Here is a 23,761-nt window from a genome sequence, read left to right as displayed (position 1 = left end):
CAAAGAGCCATCCTTGAAAATAGCAACCACCTTCACTAACCACACAGAAAGGCATGCGACAAACATTTTACATCAGTCTTAAGTTGCAACCACAAGCTGGGAGCAGTAACGGGCTCTTCACATGGAAAATGAAAAACTACACTAGATGGTGCTAAAAATATTGAATAAGCCCCTGCATTCTTATTTCTATTTACTTAGTTGAGTGATCTTTTAATAAAGAAAGTGGGGAGGGGACAAGTTATGTTTCATAACTTCACAACCACATCTGCCAATGAGCTGAACTGTATTGTTTTGGACTCCTTCTGTAAACTTGGAAAAGATTTTGAACACATGCCTCTCAAGCAAAAAAATTAACCAGCACCATAACCAGTTATGTCCCCCTGGCTCTAATTTACTGTACCTACTACAGCAGAACAAAAGTGGCACAAGCTGGGCTTGTGATGTCGTCCAATGCAGAGTGCCATCTGCTGCACATGCACAGGATGTCTCCTAGGCAAGATTCAACCTCAGTGTCTCTCAGGGACCTTTACAAGAGCAAGCTGTTTGCTCCCATATTTGCCTAATACATTTGGCCTCAAACAACATCCACTTACAGGAGCATTCCCATTCATGGGATTTTAAAACACCAATACTTTCCTAACGATAGTCAGTTTTATAAAGGAGGAGAAAGATTATGAAGGAGCAATGACACCTTATAATGAGAAGAACAAAAAAACAGGGCCAGAATATCTGGGGTGGGTCCTGAAACTGCTGCCTGTTAGCTGGGCAATCCTGGCCAAGTTTCTCCCCTTTTCTGGGCCTCAATTTCAGGCATAAAATGTCAAGAGTTAAACAAATCTCCAGGAGATACCTTTCAAAGTGAGTCTTGTGAGGGATCATAGAATAACAGATGGAGACAGCTATATACAGGGTGGCTTCAGAGCAATCGTAGAAAAAGAAAAAATCCTGTTTACATATTTTAAATCATCAGACACAATTTTTTTCAAAAGCATACAATTCTAAGTTCATTTACAAGTCAACATTCCCATGATAACACTTCAGCCCTTCAGAAATAACACTTCACTTTAACTGTGCTTTCAGTTACAAATTCAGCACATCACTTTTACCCACCCCAGAATAGCACAGAAGAACACTTTCATGAAGTACCCACACAAGGAAGGCACTCACAGCCTGACAGATTCGCATAGTGAAAAATATACAAGGCACAAATTTAAAAATGCTAAATGAATACCACACCCAAATAGCCTTAAAAACAAACTGTGCAAAGTCAAAAGACGTATTAGCAAAATACAGGGATAAAGACAACTTGAGAAGTCTTTAAATAGTTTGAGGGAGAGGGGAATGCAATCAGATTTTTGGGTGGCTTCATGTTTTTAGGAAAACAAAACACATAAACGGAGGCTATGAAACATGCGATTCTAAACTGAACTGTGGAAAAGCTCGGCTCTCACCCAAAAGCTTCAGCAAAGCAATATGTCAGCATGCCAAATGTACAATTTTCTTCACAAGAATGAAGACAGGATCCATACGTATGACTAATAATAACAATATCATCTTGCATTTCCAGAGCATTAGTTCTTTCCATAGCTCTTTCAGACCCTTGATTTTATGTTGTCATCAGTCTTGGGGTATCCTCTCTGAAAACCTCCAGTTCAGTTTCCTCTCAAGAGCTATGTGATCACAAGAAGACAGGTGGATGTATTTGTTAACACAGGTGGATGTACGTGCTGAGATCTCAAGGTACTAGTTTCTTCTAGCAGGCTGTCTGCAGTGATTCTCTCATTAGCACACTATACAACTTAGCTCTAGGAAACAAAACCTACACTTTCTCACTTGGCCAAAGACCAACACAAATGGGTTGGGAAAGTCCAAGCAAAGAGAACCCACTGACTTGTTAGGTCAAGAACTCCACGCCAAGTTGATCTCTTGTAACTGAAAAAAGAAATGACAATCACTCACAAACACACCCCAAGGCTGTTCAAATAGAAACTCTCCTTCGTTGCCAGCCAATGAAATCCAGCAATAACTGGTTAATTCAACCACCAAATCCCTGCCTCTGTGAACAACTTGCCATACCCACGTCCCCTCCGCCTGCTGCCCATCCTTCCTTCTTCAGGCACGCGTGAGCAAGCTGCTAAACCAGCCCTCCAAAAGGACCACCGAGGACCTTTAAGAATCTCAGGATGGAGCTTGCCTCCTGAAGCAATGCAGCATCCTTCGCGAGGGGGCTGTTTCCCGTGCCCACACATGCAGGAAGTCACAGAGGGGGATAAAGTTTGATTATCCTTTCTTGCCCGTTCCCGAAGGGCCGAGAGAGGACGAGGGAGCGGTCCCGCTGGGGTCCTGGGCTGCTCTCCCGAGACAGTTCCCAGAAGCATGGCTGGCACTGCCACTCTCCTGACACATACACCAGGCAGCCGCGGCAACTCAGGACACCCCGACCCGCCCGGAGGAGGAGGGAAAGGGGACAACTTGCACGGGGCTCAGTTCGCGAGCGGTGGGGCAGAGTTGTTTAAAAAAAAAAAAAAAAAAAAAAAAAGAGGGAGGGACCGAGATCGGGTGCGAGTCAGAGAAGGGTTCAAGTCCCTTCCCCGCCCTGGTGCCCCGGGTCCTGCGGGAACATCCCCGCCATCGCCCCTCCTCCTCCTCCACTCGGCTTCCTCCGCCCTCCCTCCCTTCCTGGTCGCCGCCGCAGGCGCCTGAAGGGCACGGCGGCTCCTCGGTGCCCGGCAAGCTCGGGAGCGGCAGCGAGTTGAGGGAACTCGCCCGCTGCCCCGGCGGCCTGCCCGCCAGCGGCTCCCACACGCCAGCGCCGCCCCGCCCTCCCCGGAGCCTCGGGGCGCGCTCGCTCACCGTCCGGTGGTGCTGCTGCTGCCGGTGGCGGCTGACGCCCAGCCCGGGGAAGCAGCCGGCAGTCAGCGCTCCGCAGCCGCCGACGCCCCCGCCGCCGCCCCGGGAGGAGAGGAGCAGCAGGAGCGATCTACCTGCGGCGGCCGCCATCTCTCAACTGGAAACGGCGCCGACCCAGGCAGCGCAGCGGACGGCCGGGGCGGAGCTAAGGCCCGCCACTCACCCGCGCCGGACCAACTGCCGCCCTTGGCTGAGTTGGTGAGGCGGGGCTTCCTGCAAGGCCCAATCGACAGGCGGGAGAACCACACTTGAGGCTGCCTGTCACTTCCAGAGTTACCTATTGTGGGACCTAGTCAATTACGGGCAAATTCTAAGGAACCGGTAATTGGCATCCGAGCCCCTCACAATAGCAGCAGTAGAGATGGCATATTCGATTTGGCTAATCTTCACCAAGGATAAAGCTATGATAAAGGTAACTGGGGAAACGGATCTTTGTGCTAAGCTTTGTACTTCGTGAGTGTTCTAAGTTGGCAAAATATGTACCAGATAAATAATCATTAAACTAAGGATGCTGGAACGCTCAATGGCACGCCCAGAGTTACCATTCATACTGATGGTATTTGGATATGCTGGAATTAACCCTACATCATAGGGTGATCTAATGACCGTGATGTGTGGCATAGTATAGGAGAGGTAGAATGATGAGGATATCAAAGTCCCAGAATGAGTACATGCCATCAGAGTGAATTAACAGATCTATGTATATTTCAAATACTCAATTCATTTTTACAGCATCTTTCAGACTGATACTCTTACACTCTCCAGAAGCAATAGTCTCCATTTTCTTACTATCTTTGACCCTGTGCGCACTTACTAAACTATGAAAACAGAACATGTTGGTAATGTAATAAAAGTCATGTAAAGGTTACTTCAATGAATTTAGCTAAACTAGCCATTAGGAAAAACTTTGGAATAATTGTTGATCACTTTCTCTTAAAAAATATTTATTTCCCCAAGAAGCAAGATCATAATGAAAGCTCATTAAAGACTGTGAAATAAATATTTCCTTAGAAGATTTCCTTACTATCTGTTGTTATAAGCTGGTTAGTCCTCACATTTTTTTTTAAAATCTGAAGCACGAAAGCAGTTTGGTAAGCAGATGAAAAGTATTGCTCTCAATTTTGGGAAACATCTTTATAGTGTAGCCTTAGGTGATCAAGCTGAAACAAACAAACAAAAATACACCACACACAATTTTATTGTATCACTTGTTCTAATAATATTTTTTTTTAAGTTTAACTGAAGTAGTACTTGTTTGGCCAAGAATTGCTAAATAATGAAGTGGAGTTTTTGGTCTGTTTAATCCTTCCACCCCACTCTGGAACAGTAAAATGATTGGCTTCTCCAGGTGAGACTATCACACCACTCACCCAAAAGGCATTTATTGCCCAACAGTGGAACCTGAGAGCTCGAGAATGAGATTAGCCCCCCATTCAACAGCTGCACACACTAATCCCTCTCGTTGGAAATCTGTGACATTCCTGGAACAACTTCACTCACAGTCATTTTCGGCCCATCTATATTTATCCCATCTGCATATTATGTATTTACCCAGCTGTGCCATTTCCTCCTTCTTACTAGGAAGGAGAACCATGGATTTTAGTTTTGTTTTTATTTTCTGTGACTTTGCCATATCTGGCTACGAATCAGGATTGCCCCTTCATGTCTATCTTATACTCTGAGAAGTTCTATGGGAATTGTCTTTCTCCTATTTTTCCAAATATAGAAATTAGATATGCATCCTAGATAGAATGTTCTGAGACTTAGTCCTGTGCATTTGCATTTGCATTTGCAATAAATAGATTATTTAACTGCACAAACCTGAAACTAGAGGGGCTACCAAAAGCTTTCTTCTTATTTACCAAAAGAGGTTATCTTTTATCTACCAAGATGAAACCACTGATGCACCCCCAGTAGGCTGTGTAATTTGCGGATCCACTGACTGAACCGAGTTCTAATAATCCGGAGCTAGAAATGAAAGAAACATCAATTATCTCCTCACTATCTCTTCACTCTTCAGCTATCTCTTTTCCATAGCTGCAAAGGATATACCTCACATTAGCTGGTTGGCCAGGCCCCATAACAAGAAAGTGTAGATAGTGCAACAGAAAGCATCCACATACCTAGAAAATAAATAAATAATAAATTATATACGAAGAGAAACGACATATGACAGGAAACAGTTAATTCATGCAGTACCTGCTATGCTGATCACTTTTATAATACTTTTATAAAAGAAGGTAAAGTAGGGGCACCTGGGTGGCTCAGTCGGTTGAGCATCTGACTTCGACTCAGGTCATGATCTCATGGTTCGTGAGTTTGAGCCCCGCATCAGGCTCTGTGCTGACAGCTCAGGGTGTGGAGCCTGCTTCGGATTCTGTGTCTCCCTCTCTCTGCTCCTCCCCTGCTCACACTCTGTCTCTCTCTCAAAAATAAATAAAGATTAAAAAAAAAAAATTTTTTAAAGATGGGAAAGTAACCACACACACACACACACAAAGAAAACTTAAAAACATTGTAACTTTTGAGAATTAAAAAATTTAAGAAAACCTAAATGTTTTCCAATAGGGAATTGGTTAATAAATTAGAGACGAACCCTATAACAGAATATTATGTAGCCATTAACAAAATGAATTGTCCCATCTCTAAAGAAGTAATAATGCAGTACAAATGAGCCTTTTAAAAGTTATTATTTTAGGGGCGCCTGGGTGGCGCAGTCGGCTAAGCGTCCGACTTCAGCCAGGTCACGATCTCGCGGTCCGTGAGTTCGAGCCCCGCGTCAGGCTCTGGGCTGATGGCTCAGAGCCTGGAGCCTGTTTCCGATTCTGTGTCTCCCTCTCTCTCTGCCCCTCCCCCGTTCATGCTCTGTCTCTCTCTGTGCCAAAAATAAATAAAAAACGTTGAAAAAAAAATTTAAAAAAAAAAAAAGTTATTATTTTATATAATTCAGGTACATATTGACTTCTAGAAAAATAAATAAGGAACATGTTAACTCTGGGGGCTTTTGAGGGGATAGCTACCCTTTCAAATGGTTCAACATTTTCTCATCTGCATGTCATTTTTACCATTATAAAAACATGGTCACTGAAACCTATATGGCTACAGAGTTCTTTTCTGTGCCAGTCCTTAAAACAGGTTGATCTTTTTTTAGCTAAAAATAATCAGAACAGATTTCCTGGAGCATGAAACCCTAACTAGGCTCCCTACAAAACGTACACTGAAGTCAGCTCCCAATTATGACTCAATTCAATGGAGTATTTGCTTAAAAGCATTCCAAAATAGCCAGGATAGGTGATTGCACACAGTTCATTGCGTGAGCAAGAAACCATGACAGGGATCTGCTTAGAGGTCTGGGGGCTGTGTTTCATGGTTCACAGATGGTGTGAATTATATATGCAAGTAAGATGAGCAATTCTTAATGGACAGAAAAAAAAGTCTGTGAAGAAGGAGAGCAAAAGAAAAGGGTTTTACCTTCAAATATTTATCACAGCCTAGGTCTGTTTTCTGGCTATTTGGGGTTCACTATTTTCCCAGATGTCATTATTCTCATTTCTCCACACCTACCCATCTGCAGTCATCTCTCCATCATTACCACTCACTTTCCCATGACTTCTTAGTTTCTGTAAACTTTTCTGTCTTTTTTAAGTTTCACTGGTTCAGAAATATTTCTAGTGAGCATAGATGAGAAGGGCTGAACTACTCGTAAACCCCACCACATCTCTTTTCCCGTCTATATCTACAGCTAGTCTCACTTCACTAAACTGAACACACATTTTTTTCCTTCCTACTTTTTAATCCCTTTACTTTTCTCCCCCCAATATTCCCATCCCTCTTACTCTAATATAGACTGCAACCTTACACTGGATTATGAACATACTTTACATACATAATTTACATAGGTATACTTACATATGATCTCTTAAAATTTTTGTGTAGCCAGAGCCTCAGGCCCTGACCTTCAAAGAATGACTGACTCCATATTCATTTTGTAATTCAGTGACCCTATAACCAAATATTCTTTCAGATCAGGAACATCCAATCTACAAGTTTTCTTCTGTCAAGAGCATGGGGCACCTGGGTGGCTCAGTGGGTTACGCATCTGACTTCGGCTCAAGTCATGATCTCACAGTTCGTGAGTTGAAGCCCCACGTTGGACTCTGTGCTGGACAGCTCAGAGCCTGGAGCCTGCTTCAGATTCTGATTCTCTCTCTCTCTCTGCCCTCCTTCACTCGCACTCTGGGTCTCTCTCTCTCTCAAAAATAAACATTAAAAAAATTTCAAACATATTCAGTGCAATACTTATCAAAATAACACCAGCATTCTTCACAGAGCTAGAACAAACCATCCTAAAATTTGTACGGAACCAGAAAAGACCCTAAATAGCCAAAGCAATCTTGAAAAAGAAAACCAAAGCAGGAGGCATCACAATCCCAGACTGCAAGCTGTATTACAAAGCTGTAATCATCAAGACAGTATGGTACTGGCACAAAAACAGGCACTCAGATCAATGGAACAGAATAGAGAACCCAGAAATGGACCCACACATGTATGGCCAACTAATCTTTGACAAAGCAGGAAAGAATATCCAGTGGAATAAAGACAGTCTCTTCAGCAAGTGGTGCTGGGAAAACTGGACAGCGACATGCAGAAGAATGAACCTGGACCACTTTCTTACACCATACACAAAAATAAACTCAGAATGGATGAAAGACCTAAATATAAGACAGGAAGCCATCAAAATTCTCAAGGAGAAAGCAAGCAAAAACCTCTTTGATCTTGGCTGCAGCAACTTCTTACTCAACATGTCTCTGGAGGCAAGGGAAACAAAAGCAAAAATGAACTACTGGGACTTCATCAAAATTAAAACTTCTACACAGCAAAAGAAATAATCAGCAAAACTAAAAGGCAACAACAGAATGGGAGAAGATATTTGCAAACAACATATCAGATAAAGGGTTAGTATCTAAAATCTGTAAAGAACTTCTCAAACTCCACACCCAAAAAACAAACAATCCAGTGAAGTAATGGGCAAGAGTCATGAATAGACACTTCTCCAAAGAAGACATCCAGATGGCCAACCGACACATGAAAAATTGCTCAACATCATTCACCATCAGGCAAATACAAATCAAAACCACATTGAGATACCACCTCACACTCATCAGAATGGCTAACATTAACAACTCAGGTAACAACAGATGTTGGCGAGGATGTGGAGAAAGAGGATCTCTTTTGCACTGCTGGTGGGAATGCAAACTGGTGCAGCCACTCTGGGAAACAGTATGGAAGTTCCTCAAAAAATTAAAAATAGAACTACCCTACAACTCAGCAATCGCACTACTAGGTATTTATGCAAGAGATATAGGTATGCTGTTTCAAAGGGACACATGCACCCCAGTGTTTATAGCAGCACTATTGACAATAGCCTAAGTATGGAAAGAGCCCAAATGTCCATTGATGGATGAATGGATAAAGAAGATGTGGTGTGTATACACACACACACACACACACACACACACACACACACACAATGGAGTATTACTTGGCAATCAAAAAGAATGAAATCTTGCCATTTGCAACTACGTGGATAGAACTAAAGGGTATTATGCTAAGCAAAATTAGTGCGAGAAAGACAAACATCATATGACTTCACTCCTATGAGGACTTTAAGATATAAAACAGATGAACATAAGGGAAGGGAAGCAAAAATCATAAAAAATCAATGGGTAAGGGGCATTAAGGAATCTACTCCTGAAATCATTGTTGCACTATATGCTAACTTGGATGTAAATTTAAAAACCAAATTAAATAAAAAATTTTTTTTTCGAGAGCAGAACACCAGGAAAACACCGAGTTGAGAAGGGCAGGGTTTGTTCAAATAGGACCGTCTTTGTTCATGTTTCTCAAGATCTGAGAGGTTGGCAGCAAATATTAATGGTGTCCTTTTTGTGTTGGATTGGCTGTGGCTTCCTCCAGCCTTTGCTATTTACTAGACCTTTGGAGCCGGGAATTTTTCCTCTATCTGAAGTGACTCAAAGAGGCAGGACACACAAACTTTGCGCTAAAATAAACAACGCCTCTAGAGGAATTCAGCATAGGAATTTGGCACACATTCTTATGGAGTTGAACACCATTCCAGAATATCTAAAAGTGCCCCCAAAATCACAAGAACATTCTTTGACAAGACCAAATTCTAACAAAATTCCAGATTGGTAAAGTGCTCCCCTCTTTCAGCAATCTCCAGGTACTTAACTACCTAAATCCTGAATATGCCCTGACCTTTCAACCTCCAACTCTGCTCCCACTGTCCCTGTAAGCCACCTGTTCTACTCTTTTGAAGGCCAACTTTGCCTCCTCTGAGATTAAATGTCCAAGTAAAATTAAACTCTCATAATTTATTGTTTGACCTTGTATCATGGTACTTTGGTACCTGCTGCAAGCTGATTTGACAGTTGAGGTCTGCCACAGCCCCTTGGTTATCAGACCTATTTGATTAGACTCATCTCCTTGGCTGGGCCACAGCTCCTTCTGTCATCTTCTAAGTGTAATTTGTATCAAAGTTATTAATGTTACTATATTTCTCTTACAGAACTTTTCTAGGTTAGTGTTGCCAATCTGGCAAACTAATTTAAGCTATCTATTTAGATGATAATCAGTACTTTTTGGATTGCCTCTTTTACACAACATTTAAATTTATAGGAGTCTCCCAATGCTGATAGCCAAAATAATTTCAAAAAGTATGGCGGGTCTAAATAAATTATTCTGGGGTGGGGCACCTGGGTGGCTTAGTCAGTTTAGTGTCCGACTCTTGATTTCAGCTCGGGTTATGATCCCTGAGTCATGGTATCAGGCCCCACATTGGGCTACATGTTGGGCTCTACACTGAGCATAGAGCCTGCTTACAATTCTCTCTCTCCCCCTCCTGCCCCTCTTCCCCATTCTCTCTCTCTCTCTCAAATTAAAAATAAAAAATTTATTCTGGGGTGAGACAGTCCAGTGAAAGTCTTCAAAAATTCATCAAATACCTAGCATTAGTTTACCTATTTCAAGCTCAGATTCATCTTTATATTACGCTGAGTGTTGCCCAAATTTCAGCTCCTCTGAAACTAAACAAATTTAGTGTCCAATGGTATATTCATTCTCCACTTTGATATCATGTATATAATCTTCATCAGTACTTATTTATATGTGAATGCATAAAGACTGGGCTCTGGGTTGCACTTGGTAGGAGGCAGAGGGTGGAGGAAGCTGTGGGCGTGAGACTGGTCATTGCCAGTTAACAACAGGTGCGAATGCTGCTCTTTAAATTTAGCCATTGCACTTGGCATCTCATCTCTCAGCCGCCACGTATGGCAACCACTGCTGATTTGGAAAGGATCAAGGAAAGAATGACAGAAAGGGTCACATTCATTAAAAGGCAGAGAGAAAAAGAGCTTTGTTCTCTTTTATTTAATAAAAGCTAGCCTAAGAAATAAAAAACCAGCATGAGACTTGGAAAGTGAAAAAACAACTTAAAAGAGTGAAAAGGGGAAGAAAATTATTCAAAGAGATAATAATTATTAACAAATCATTCTTAATTAGGCACTTTAAAAGCCATTCCAGCTGCCAAAACGTGGGAGCAAAATTATCTAAAATTTGGGTAGAGACTCAGAAAATAATTACTACTAATTGGGAGTTAGGATAAGAGGAGGGGACAAGACCTGAATGAGGATAATCTTTTGTTCATTCATTTGATCAGTCAAGAAAAATATACTGACTGCCTCTTATGTGTCAGACAATATATGCTATGATATGAGAAAACTTTCCAAAATTCACATTTTTTTGCATCGTGTATTACTTTTTCTAAAATGCTCACCCTAACCTTGAAATGGAATCAATTCTTCCCATAACTTTGCAGTCCAACATTTATAGAGCATTCAAAAGAATTACTGAAAGATCCTTTGAGTTACCTCGGAGTCTCAATATAACATAACTTTAAAACATACTCCCAATGTAATAACTCACCCCACCCAACAAAATTAGCAAGAAGACATATGAAGAAATTTTAGTTTTTTGCTGTCATTGTACAGTAGGGTACAATTCTATGTAAATAGTTTCTAACTAGTTCATTGCCTAGAGTATAAAGAGAACTTCAATCTCAGAGAATTGTGAGAAGACATTGCATTCCTTCCTTCATGCCTTGCTATTCTAAGACGTACCTATTAGATTGAAACAGGGCCCTTTGGCTTTTCCAACATCAGAATAACTCATTTAATAGACTTGTTAAGGGACGCCTGGGTGGCTCAGTCGGTTGAGCATCCGGCTTCCGCTCAGGTCATGATCTTGCGGTTTGTGAGTTTGAGCCCTGCGTCGGGCTCTGTGCTGATGGCTCAGAGCCTGGGGCCTGCTTCAGATTCTGTGTCTCCCTCTCTCTCTGTCCCTCCCCTGCTCATGCTCTGTCTCTCTCTGTCTTTCAATAGTAAATAAACGTTAAAAAAAATTAATAGACTTGTTAAAATTTAAGCAAGATTTATAGCACCTATGGATGCTACTACTTTAAGATCCTGAAGCAATCATATCTATTAACTATTCAATCAAAACATGATCTTTATTAAGAAGAGGAAAATTGCACATAATACCACTAGATTATAAACCTGGGATAGTGTGTGGAAGGGTCCTAACTCAGAATCCTGAGTTAATTTGGATTATTTCCCATGATATTTTATAGTTACTATTACAATTACCATGATACAGAACTCAAGAGGATTTGAAAAAAGATTGTAAAGATTTGATTTTTCTTTTAAAATGGACTTTTGCTGCTTTCTTATCAATTTTATGTTTTGGAAGGTGGAAATATATAAACATAGACAATAATTTCCTGTTTGCAATCATGAATCCTTCTCCCAGAAACAGACCTGGGATATGAATGAATCTTGTTAAATCAAATTTTACATATAGGTTAATAGTAAGCAGGCCAACTTTGAAAAGTAAAACCCTAGTTTCCAGAATGCATTTTTTTATGCTTTTTAAATTTATTTACTTATTTTGAGAGAGAGAGAGAGAGAGAGAGAGAGAGATCACAAGTGGGGTAGGGAGAGAGAAAGAATTCCAAGCAGGCTTTCACACTGTCAGCACAGAGCCCAACTTGGGGCTCAAACTCACAAACTGTGAGAACATGACCTGGGCCAAAATCGAGAGTCGGATGTTTAACCGACTGAGCCATCCAGGCACCCCCGGAATACATTCTTTAGAATGGTAATTCCCAATTTTTGATCCATCTTGGCAAATAAAACTTTAACACATGGTCATCACAAATAATAGCTCCCTAAAGCATCTCAATAAATAAGACAGACTTTGGCTTATACAAAATTCCAAGTGTGTTAATTGTAACTACATTGTGCCCAAATATCTCCTTGTATTAAAAAAAAAAATCTGAAGTATTTTTTTAAGTTTATGTATTTATTTGGAGAGAGACAGACACAACATGAGTGGGGGAAGGACAGAGAGAGAGAGAGGGAGAGAGAGAATTCCAAGCGGGCTCCATGCTGCCAGCGCAGAACCCAAGGTGGCGTTCGAACCCACGAGCCCCGAGATTATGACCTGAGCCCAAACTAAGAGCCAGATGCTTAACTGACTGAGCCACCCAGGCACCCCTGAAGTATTTCTTAAATTTAATAAAAGAGTTTATTCTGCAACTGCAGTAATGGCTATCTGTGAGTTCCAAGAAATTCATCCATTATCTCAATAAATAAGGTGATTTGTTGGTTGAGTTACCACAGCCAACAAACAAACAAAAGGATCCGGCCCCACCAACTTGCCATATAATAAAAGATCAGGGAAACAGGAGAGTATTATAGGAGGGCATTTTACCTAATTTTGAGGATCTGGGTAGGGATCTCAGGAGATCCCTTTGGTGACACCTGACAAGTTAATGGAAGTAAGTGCCGGAGGGAAAGTAGTGAGATATGATACCAGAGAAGCAACAAGAACCCATTACGTAGTGTCTTATAAATCATATTAAGGAATTTGGACTTTACACAAAGAACAAAGTTTGTCTTCAAAGGTTTCAGAAATGGGAGAGATTAGAGAATAGATTGGAGACCAGAGAGACTGAAGGAAAACAAATTAGGAGATCTAGGCAAGAAATGCCAGCAATATGATCTATAGTATTGGCCATGGAAAAAAAAAAAAACTGACTAATTTGAAAGAGACTGTATATAAGAAGTTGAATCAAAAAGTACTGGTAATTGATAGGATATTTGGGGGCAGCAGGGAAAAAAGGAGAGTAAGGTAGCAAGGGAAATTGTTAAGTGTCTCACTTGGGCAACTTGTGTCGATGCTGATGCCAGAGGAAACACAGAAAAGATTTCGTGGGGGATGATGAGTTCAGTTTTGAAAATGTTGTGTGACAGGTGCCTTGAGACATCCAAGCAACAATATTCATCAGACAGCTGGTTATTTGAGCCTAATGAATAGACTGTAGAAATAGATGTGGAGATCATCCGCATATAGATAGTTTGTAAATGAAACCACAGAAGTGGCTGGAACCATCCGGGATGAGATCTAAGAAATTAGTTGAAGATCTAAGAAGATCTAAGAAATTAGATGCCATTTAATGTTCTTCCCTAATACATGCTTAACAAATATTTGATTTAAGTAAATGAATGAATAAAAACATGAGTTTTAGTAAGATCTAGAAGACATTTTTAACATTTGCACAGGACTTTTTCAATATTTAGTATTGGTATTCCCTTTTTCAGTATTCAGTATTAATATTCACTGACCTCAGGTAGTTAGTGGCTATGAATTGTTCAGTTTTCAAAAATGTTCTGGGTCCCTGGAGAACTTTTTTAATTTACTGCAAGATTTTTATTTTATTACAATGACAATATGTGTAAAGCTCCCAAGCTGAGTTCTAATACTTCAGACAGGAGCAAACTCACATACTTGGCATAGTTTCTTATACATAACTAATGCTCTAAAATAATATGTTCAGGGGCACCTGGGTGGCTCAGTCGGTTGAGCGTCCAACTCTTGATTTTAGCTCAGGTCATGATCCCGAGGTCATGGAATTGAGCACTGTTTTGGCTCCACACTGGGCGTGGAGCCTGTTTGGGGTCTCCCTCTCTCTCCCTCTGACCCTCTCCCCTGCTCACACCCTGTCTCTCCAAAATAATAATAATAATAATAATAATAATAATAATAATAATAAATTAAAAATAAACTCATAAGTTCAAAGACATTTGTGGAATGAATGAATAAATACATATGTGAAATACATATACTTACCTTCTCACAATAAAGCTATAGTATCTCCGTTCCACTGTTCTTGATGTCTGCTGAGGTGGTACAATAAGAACAACATAAGCAATTCAGTCCTAAGGGCCATTTACTCAAAGGAAGAACACCTACACTAACAATGCTGCCCAGGCTGCACTCCAGAGAGCAGGGGTGATATTAACAAAGAACTCATGTCCAAAATATACAAAGAGCTCTCGCAAATCAATAAGAAAAAGGCAGCAACCCAATAGAAAAAAATGGGCAAAAGACTTGAACAAATAATTCACAAAAAGAGATCAAAATAACCCATAAACAAATGGAAGGGTTCTTCACTTCATTCCCCATAAAGGAAATGCAAATTAAAAACCACAATGCAGAGCGCCTGGGTGGCTCAGTTAAGCATCTGACTTCGGCTCAGGTCATGATCTCGCAGTCTGTAAGTTCGAGCCCCGTGTTGGGCTCTGTGCTGACAGCTCAGAGCCTGGAGCCTGCTTCAGATTCTGTGTCTCCCTCTCTGACCCTCCCCCATTCATGCTCTGTCTCTCTCTGTCTCAAAAATAAATAAACGTTAAAAAAAATTTTTTTTAAACCCACAATGAAATAGCACTTCAAGCCCAGTAGAAGAAAAGAGTCAAAATGAAAAAGATGAAAAATACCAAGTTTTGGCAAGGATATGTAGCAATCTTGACACTCTTATGTTGCTGGTGGGAGTATAAATTGACCCAAACACTCTATCAGTCATAGTGCAGTCAGGAGACACAAACCATACCAATTACTTGAAGAGACAATTTAATATAAAGAATTGTTAATAATAAAGGATGTGTCTCTAGTTTTAATAATTCTAATCATTTTCTTTTGTCCTCTTAGCTAAAGGGATCATAGCTGCTTTCTGCAGTTGCTACCCCATGATTCTTTCAAGTTTTCTTTTCACCCTTGCAGTTACTTAGTTAATATCTTTACACCTAGTTAACATTTACATTAAATTCCCTCTTCTCAAGTTACTGGTATGGTTTTTATCTGCTAACTCATATAGAATTGATAGCAGGAGTGACCCAGGAAACAGACCCTCAAATATAGGATGTCTTGGGGCTCAAGTGGCTGTTATACTTTGCCAATATGGTGATAATCATGATTTCTAGGGCTGTCATGTGGCCTGGGACTCAGACATCTACAGATGTAGGTTCTCATGTTGTTGGGAGTGGAGGTACAGAAGCAAGGGTTTTCATAATTGAGACTGTACAACTCTTATATCCTAGTCACCAGCAATGACCCTCCTATATACTATGGGAGTAGTTTAGACTTAGAGATCTTTCTGGAAAACTACTCTATACATAGTGGATGGGTAATTGAGCTACTAAATTCAGAACTAGCCAAATTATTGAAACACATGTTTCTATTACAAATGAAAAGATAGGGATTGAAAGACGGAAATAGAAATCACTTTGGAATAGAAATCACCTAGGAAACAATTTAGTCCTCGTCTCTGATGGGACAAAAAAAAAAAAAAAAAAAAAAAAATTAAACGACCTACCAGTGCTGAGTGTTTTAATATCTATTAGCTCATTTAATCATCTCACTAACATTATGACTAGGTATTAGTATTCCTGTCTTACAGATGAGGATATTGAGGTTAAGTAATTTATGCTAACTTAGTACCCAAACTCAGGAATGAAGGACTTCAGCACCCACACTCTTAACCATTAATGTAATCTCACTCTCTGGAAGCCAGCACTCTCCACATGCAGTTCAATATAATACTCTGTAAACTACAGGTCATCGTTGCTTCCCTCCCCACCTCCCCCGCCCCAGGCTATTCGGTTTACAATGTGGGAAAAGAGCCACGTAGAAGGTTAGACCTGAAAAGGACTTCACAGGTTCTCTCCATCATAGTCTCAGTCTGCAGTAACTTCACTGAAGTCTAAGCACATATCTGACTTGCCCCAAGGCCACAGAGCAGTTTGTTTTTCCAAGGGAGGGGACATTTTATTTATTTATATTTAAACTTTTGTTTTTTAAAAGTAATCTCTACATCCAATGTGGGGCTCAAACTCATGACCCCAAGATCAAGATGCTTAACCAACTGAGCCAGCCAGGCGCCCCTCACAAGGCTATTTAGCGGTGGAGGCAGAACTATAATCCAGGTTTCCTCACTCTCAAGGCAGTTTTCTTTTGACTATACCACAAAATCTGCTCCTCCCACATTCTCTTCTCTCAGAGATGGGTATTGGTATAGGGTCCAAAGTTCTTATTGACTCTTTAAAGGGACTGGCTGATGTGGACAGGCAGGCTTGTTTATTAAAGGTACACAGATCTACTTCCTGGTATATATTCAATGCCGCCTCCAGTTTTATGCGTTAGCAGACTGGGCAGCCACTGTGTGCTGTGCAGAAAAGTCAGTTTTCAACCTGCCCTACATTACCTTTGCCTCGATACTTCAGACTCTCAATGTTTGCTCTTTTGGGTTGAAACACTGGAAACCTTGGTTAAAATGTCAATGGACAGTACAACCAAAGGAAGTTCTTGTCAATTCCTTAGCTTGAATTAGTTTAAGCAATTAGCACTCATCTCATGGAAGAGTCCTAAAGGATCAGGACTCTGGAGACATTTGGATTTTCCGGACGGGATCAAATGGCATAGGATGACCCGAGAGAAGTGAGGCAGGTTATAGCAGAAACCTGCAGGGACAGGTCATGGCCATATGAAGTCACAGGACACCTAGAGAGGTGAGAAGAAACTAAAAGTCAGAAAATGGTACAGAAATGGGGTGGGAAATGGAGCTCCTTTGTACAAATTAGAAAGAGACCCACGGAGCTCCTGGGTGCCTCAGTTGGTTAAGCGTCTGACTCTTGATTTCGGCTCAGGTCATGATCTCACCGTGGGTGACTTCAAGTCCTGCATCGGGTTCCACACTGACATTGCAGAGCCTGCTTGGGATTCTCTTTCTCTCTCTCTCTCTCTCTCTCTCTCTCAAAATAAATAAATAAACTGAAAAGAGAGAGAGAGAGAGAGAGAGACCCTTTCTGAGCGTCTTAGAGAATACAGCACCGACTAGATTTCCATTTCTACCGGCCCAACTTGCACACTGAACAGCCGCTTGTGATAGACTTGTGTAAATCACATGCATCATAATGTTGCTGAGTGGTTGCCCTGCCTGCCACCCCTGCCGTTGCTCCTCATTTCCCAAGACAGCCGCAGAAAAAAAAAGAGAACTAACCTTCACAATGCCTGGCCACAGCCCTCAGCGAATTTACTGAGCTCTTACTCTGCGCAGCCAGTCATCACAAAAAACTCAATGAGTAAGATACTATTTTCCCAACTTTACAGATGAAAAATATAATGGCCCAACGAATTTAAGTGTTTTCTGTAGGACACACAATTAAGAAAACATTCAAAGAGGCTAAGTACAGTGTACCCAGCGAGTTAAGCTGGGTCTGATTCATCCTTATCTTTGTCTCCCTATACCACACCTGTTCACAGAAAACTGTTTCCTGCAGTTTACATAGTTGTACATACTCAGTTATGGCCAACCCTATTCTCTATTACACGGCATTGACCTTCAACGGTCTAACTTAACACAGGTAAGCACACAGGTTTCTCATTTGTAGGTGGACCATCTGGCAGGCAGCAACAGGGAAAAAAGACCCTTTGACAAGGTCACAAGAAGGTTAATGAGGTCTAGATTTTAAAATATTTTTCTAAAATCTGAAAGAAAGAAAAAAGATACTTCAATGACAAGTTTGAGTACTAGCTAACAGCACAGTGATAAGCCGGGCGCTGTAAAACATTACATTATAGCATCTTGCTCAATCCTCAGAATATCCTTATGAGGAGAATACTCTCCAAGCCCCCATTGTTCAGATAAGAAAAATGAGACATTGAGAAGCTACTTGCTAAAGATCTCCTGGCTAAAGTATTGGAGCCAGATATGAATCCAGGATATCTGTTACCAGAGTCCACACACTTGTTCCTCTATATTACCTCTGCTGATAAAGCGAACAGTTCATGTTGAAGATCTCAGAGAAAACCCTGTAGTATCTTAGACTATTAACTTAAAAGTATTCACTTTGAGGCCTTAGGGGATGGTGTCATGATGAAAATAGCAAAGAAAAGGAGATTTTTGTGTTTTTAAAATAATTCCTTTGATAATATTAATTTCTTTGGTATGTTTGGCATACTAGATTACTAGTACCTTTTGGATAAATGTCTTGTGTTTGACATGTTTCCTTCACTCACTCACTCATTATTGAATCATTGCCGAACAATACTGATCTTTATGGAGAAGGCAGCATCATGCCTAACACTGAGCTTGGCGTATCATAAACTTAAATTTTTAGTGAATGATTAGTTCCAGAAGGAAGAGATTTTACTGGAAGTTTTCTAGACGTAGTTCCATAGGAATTAATCGTGAATGATTTTGATAATTCCATCACTAAATTACTAAGACAATATTCCACAGGTACGGGTTGAGTTTGAATCTATGTTTAGTGTAACAACTTTTGAATTGGTGGTAGTCAGCAAATGTTCAGTAATTATAACCTTTTTTTTTTTCTTTAAGAAAGAGAGCACAAGCAGGAGAGGGGCAGAAGGGAAAGAAGGGAGGGGGGAGAGGGAGAGGGAGAGGGAGAGGGAGAGAGAGAGAGAGAGAGAGAGAGAGAGAGAGAGAGAGAGAGAATCTCAAGCAGGCTCCACGCTCAGCACAGAGCTGGATGCAGGGCTCAGTCCCACAACCCTGGGATCATGACCTGAGCCAAAAGTGAGTCGGACGCTCAACTGACTGAGCCATCCTGGTGCGTCAGTAATTATAACCTTTCTAGAGAGTAAGTAAATTGAAAATATTTGTTTGCTTTTTCTGTAAAATTTTAAATGCTCTCTAATATCTAACATTAGGGTATGCTAATATCAAATGTCTGTAGCTCAGTTTACTTTTTTTTTTAAGTTTTATTTATTTAAGTAATCCCAACACCCAACGTGAGGATCAAACTCATGACCCCAAGATCAAGAGTTGTATGCTTTTCCAACTGAGCCAGCCAGGCACCCCATAGCTCAGTTTATTCATTAGTGTTCTCTACCTTGTTTTAGGAAGTATAGGACATCCTTTATTTACAGCAAGTCAGTTCACAGTTCTCATTCCAGGACTCTGCCTACCACCACTGTGTTCAACTTATGGTGCCCTCAGTGAACCCAGAACAAAGAAGCATATTGTGCCCAGACTTTTGAGGAAGTGCATTTCTACCTTATTGCAGCAAAAAGCCCTGCAATCTGATGTCCAAAGCCTATACTTTGCTGAAGAAATATATAAGAAAAATATTCCCGCATCCATTTCTCAAAAAGCCATTAAGTAGCCTAAAGTTTATGTAGAAATTTCCTCAAAGGTAAAAATAAAAATATTGCCATAGTCTTCTGTGACATAGTTGAAAGGATATTGGAAGTGGTTTTGGAGAACTAGATTTTAAGCCCAGGTCTAACTACTATGCAATCTGTGTGGGTAAGATACTTAACCTCTGCTTCCTCATCTGTAAAATAATATTCTCCTCTCTGGGTTGCAAAGGTTGTAAAGGTTAAAAAAAAGGGAGGGGGGAGTTTGGCACATGAAGCTACGTAGCAACCTAAAAAAAAGTCAGTTTAATTAAAACCAGAAATATTATGTTAAATATTTTTCTTTCTCTCTTTTTAACAGGAAAACGAACAAATTTAATAACATGTACATCTTCTGTATACCCAAAGAGTTACCCAAAGAAATTAACTCCAAAGATGCCTCTTTCTCTGCTAATTTGTTTAAAAAAAAATAACAACCAAGAATTATGAAGAAGTGAGGTCTTTGTTCATTTGCCCCTACCTTCCTGGTGTTCTGGTTTATATAAAGACTTCCACCATTGAGGAAGTCTATGTGAGCTTTATATCCCTGCCATCAAGGCAAAATGCCTGTCTTCATGTAAATGCCTGAGAAGAGTGTCATGTGTCAGTTTAGATAATGAGAGTTCATGTCTCTGTACTGCATCTCTTAGAATCCTTTTTATTTGGTGAAAAGTTTTTTAACTTCTGAATTATGACCAGTCTCATTCATCATTTCACAAGGTTAAACAGCAGATGTCTTAAGTGTGGTACAAAAGATACCCCCCCCCCACACACACACACACATACACACACACTTCTATTTTTTCCTTTCTTCCCCTGGCCTATTCTTAGAGCTTGGAATGGACCACATTACCCTATAGACTGACACAGTGGACTAGCCAACCCATTGAAAAACAGCTTTCCAGCTTGCTGATTCATACCTTCTTTAAGCAGAGATGATTGCTCCTAACTTATACTGTCTTTTTTTCTGACTCCTAATGAGCTTTAGTCAAAAGATCCTTTTTATATCACACAAATATTCAAATAACCGAAGAAATGACAATGTCCAAAATGAATTCCAAATTGAGATATTTTTCCCTTAGGTAAGCCAAAATATGAATTATTCTGTCCATCTATAATGAAAAGTTAACTGAACTCATACTGGTTTGTCTCTAACAGCATTAAGCTGCCACTTTTTGATGAAGTTTGGTAATTTAGTCCTGCAGCATAATGGCAGGATCAATGGACAAGGACTTAGAAGACTTGGACTCCATTTTCAGTTCTAGCTCTGGCTCATTACCATTACTTTGCCCTGACCATCTTCTATGATTACTTGGAATCTCAATTATATTAGCAATGCAGAAAGATTTGGAAAAACTACCCTGTAAGCTAACAACTAAGATGCAGCGGTCTTTTGTTTGCAATTGGTGTGCCATCATAGTCTCAGGCAAGAAAACTGTCTATCTTGGCATCTCAGTTTCTTTATCTGTAAAGACATGATAAATTACTTGTTCCTCTTTTCCCACCAGTTCCCTCACAGAAATGCGGTAATGGAAATGATATTAACACTATAAAAGATTTTGGATCTCTCTAGGCTGTTGCTACATAAAGAGAAAGTCCTTTTTATATTTCAACTGGCATTTTTAGATACTTCGTGCTCCCTGAGTTTGCACCATATCAAATCCATTTGGAAAAGATTACTACATAGACGGTTATTCTTTACAGAACCATTGCAGAAATAAAACGGGCCACAGAGAATACACGTTAAGAAAATAAAATTGTTTTGCAAAATTTGTGATTGTTGGAAGTTAAAAATTCTTCTGATTCACATTACCACCCTAATCATCTTAACGCAAAAGAGACAGCTTGTAAATTCGCAGCTTTCTATTGCCATGTTGTCTAGGTAGCGATACCAGCTGAAAAAAAAAATGGGGATACCACTCAGTTGATCCTGGTTATTCCAGGATTTTTGTAAAGTACCTGAGAAAAGTGTGTAGGTAGTGAGGGATCTTAAAATCTAACAATAGTTGACAGATAGCTTCTAATCTTGGTTTTGCATGTGTCAAACCTAAGAATGTTACAGGGATATTCACCCATCTCATGTAAATAGGAGCACTGACAGATAATAAGTATATCCTATCTGCTAAAAGAATTATGATCCTTACAATGCCCATTTTAATTTTTAAAGATTGTAATGGTAATGTGTTTCATTATATAATCTCTTATATACAAAATGTGTTTATTAGGATGCTTTCCCACTCATCTCGACTCAGGGTGTTTTTAGTGCTGCTTCTGTCTGAAGGAGCATCCTTCTGTAACTTTTCCTCCTGTAGGTTGGCAGAGGACAGTTGAAAGAGTCAACATACAGACTACCATTTGTGCCTGGCTAAAAATGGTGGTGATTTTATAGTATCCTGGGCATTTCCTGGCCATGAAGTAGGAATCAAGGCTCTGCACCAATTACTTCTTCTTGTGTTTCCTCTTCTCTTCTGGAGAGGGATGGAGGAGATCTTTCTCAAGGGGCATATCTTTGTGGGGAGAGGCATATCCTTGTGGGGAGGGGCATATCCTTGTCGCTGCTGGAAAGGCTGTTATACAATCTCTTTGTCACATTAGAGTACTAACAGATTCAAAGCTCAGACAGTGAAGGACAAAAATTCTCAGACTGACATATGAAATCGTATTGATTCAAAGACAGGTCTGAAACTGAAAGATCAGTTTATAGGGTGAAAGGAAAAGAGGAACATACGGAACCAAAATTTGCAGCCAAGGAGGACCCAAGATGTAGAGGTGGCCTGGTAACAGAGATTCCTACAGGCAGGTCAGAACTCATATGCCTAGCAACAAGTATTAGAGATTTGTCACTAGGAAACTGGAATCCAAAGTCGGGAAATCCAGTTGCTTTGGTTACAAAAGATACACATAGAAAACCTATAAAACCCTTTGAGGACAGATCTTCGTTCATTCATTCAATAAATATATATTAAACACCTATATATGCTAGACACTATTTTAGACACTGGAAAATAAGCAGTGAACAGAACAAGGTTCACTTAACTTGTGTAGCTGGGGAGGGGGAAGGGCAGACAATAAACAGATAAATAAGTAAAATACATAGTTTGCCAAAAGAAGTAAGTTTATGGAGAAAATTTAAGCAGGGAATTTCTGGGTTGCAATTTAAAGCAGACTGATAGAGAAGGCCTCACTGAGAAGACAGCATAGAAGCAAAGACTTGGACTAGACAAGAGGGAAGAGAATAGTCACGCAAATATCTATGGAACAGCCTCCTAGGCAGAGAATACAGCAAATGGAAAGAACTTGAGGCAGGATCCTGCCCAGCACATTTGAGGAAAGGTAAGGAGGCCATCATAGTTGGAGCAGAGCGAGGAAGGGGAAAGAGTAGTAGATGATGTCAGAGAAATAAGGAGAGAGACACCAATTGTGTTGGGCTCTGAAGATCATTGTGAGGCCTCTGGCCTTTGAGTAAGATGAGAAACTATCAGAGAGTAGTGAGCAGAGAAAAAGCACAACATGAATTACAATGTAAAAGCATATAACTGACTATTGTTTCGGAATTAGACCCTAAGCGGGCAAATATGGAAGCAAAACCGTTTAGGAAACTATTCCAATAACCGATTTAAGAAAGACAGGCTGGGGTGATGAAGTGAGAAGTGACTGGGATATGGATATATTCTGAAGGTAGAGCCCTCAGGATATGCTAATGGTCTTGACATCAGATGTGAGAGAAAGAATAGAGTCAAAGATGACCCCAAGATTTTTGGCCTGAAAACCTGGAAAATGGAGATGCTCTTGAATGATACAGGGAAGAACGTGGGAGGAGCCTTAACCTTCTTTGCATCCACACGTCCTAGCACAAATGCCAAACACATGGGAATGTTCAGTGACTACCAATAATCTAATCTGAATCTCGTTTCTATGTATTTGAGATCAGAGTTGTTCTAGATACAGGACTGACTCGTTGGAGTTACTACACTGGGACTTGGTTCTAGACTCTGGGGCAAGGTTAAAACCATTGGTGTCCTAGAGCCAACTTGTGCTAGCTAGCAAGAACCAACTGCTAAATTTGGCGGGGGGGGGGGGGGGGGGGGGGGGGGGGGGGGGGATATTGCAAGCCAGGTGTTAAACACAGCTGATTTGTAAACTTACAGCTGGTAACACTTTAAAAACAAAGGTAAAAGTACTTAAACTTCATCACTTCTGAATTATTTTACTACATTTTACTATTACTGTGCCCTTG

The 23,761-nt window shown here is 40.4% G+C and overlaps 1 protein-coding gene, 1 long non-coding RNA gene and 1 pseudogene across 3 annotated transcripts in view; 1 reads left to right on the top strand and 2 right to left on the bottom strand.

The window, feature by feature from the left end:
* Positions 1–3,000, bottom strand: part of MCU (mitochondrial calcium uniporter) — a 205,605-nt gene extending 202,605 nt beyond the window's left edge. Inside the window, exon 1 of one of the 2 annotated variants that reach the window (XM_042960467.1) lies at positions 2,854–3,000. In XM_042960467.1, coding sequence (XP_042816401.1) covers positions 2,854–3,000 — 147 coding nt within the window. The remainder of the gene's footprint in view (positions 1–2,853) is intronic. The other variant, XM_042960465.1, reaches the window with a different exon arrangement.
* On the top strand, positions 2,970–19,975 carry LOC122231836. The gene is made up of 2 exons (XR_006209090.1): positions 2,970–3,322; positions 19,847–19,975. It is a non-coding gene; the product is annotated as an uncharacterized LOC122231836 (long non-coding RNA).
* Positions 19,976–21,783: 1,808 nt separating this feature from the next.
* Positions 21,784–22,029, bottom strand: LOC102970198 (annotated as a pseudogene).
* Positions 22,030–23,761: the final 1,732 nt, after the last annotated feature.

Source organism: Panthera tigris, chromosome D2, assembly GCF_018350195.1.
Source record: "Panthera tigris isolate Pti1 chromosome D2, P.tigris_Pti1_mat1.1, whole genome shotgun sequence".
Classification (NCBI taxonomy): domain Eukaryota; kingdom Metazoa; phylum Chordata; class Mammalia; order Carnivora; family Felidae; genus Panthera; species Panthera tigris.
The sequence above is the reverse complement of the archived record's forward strand: the minus strand, read 5'-3'. Positions and strand labels throughout refer to the sequence as shown.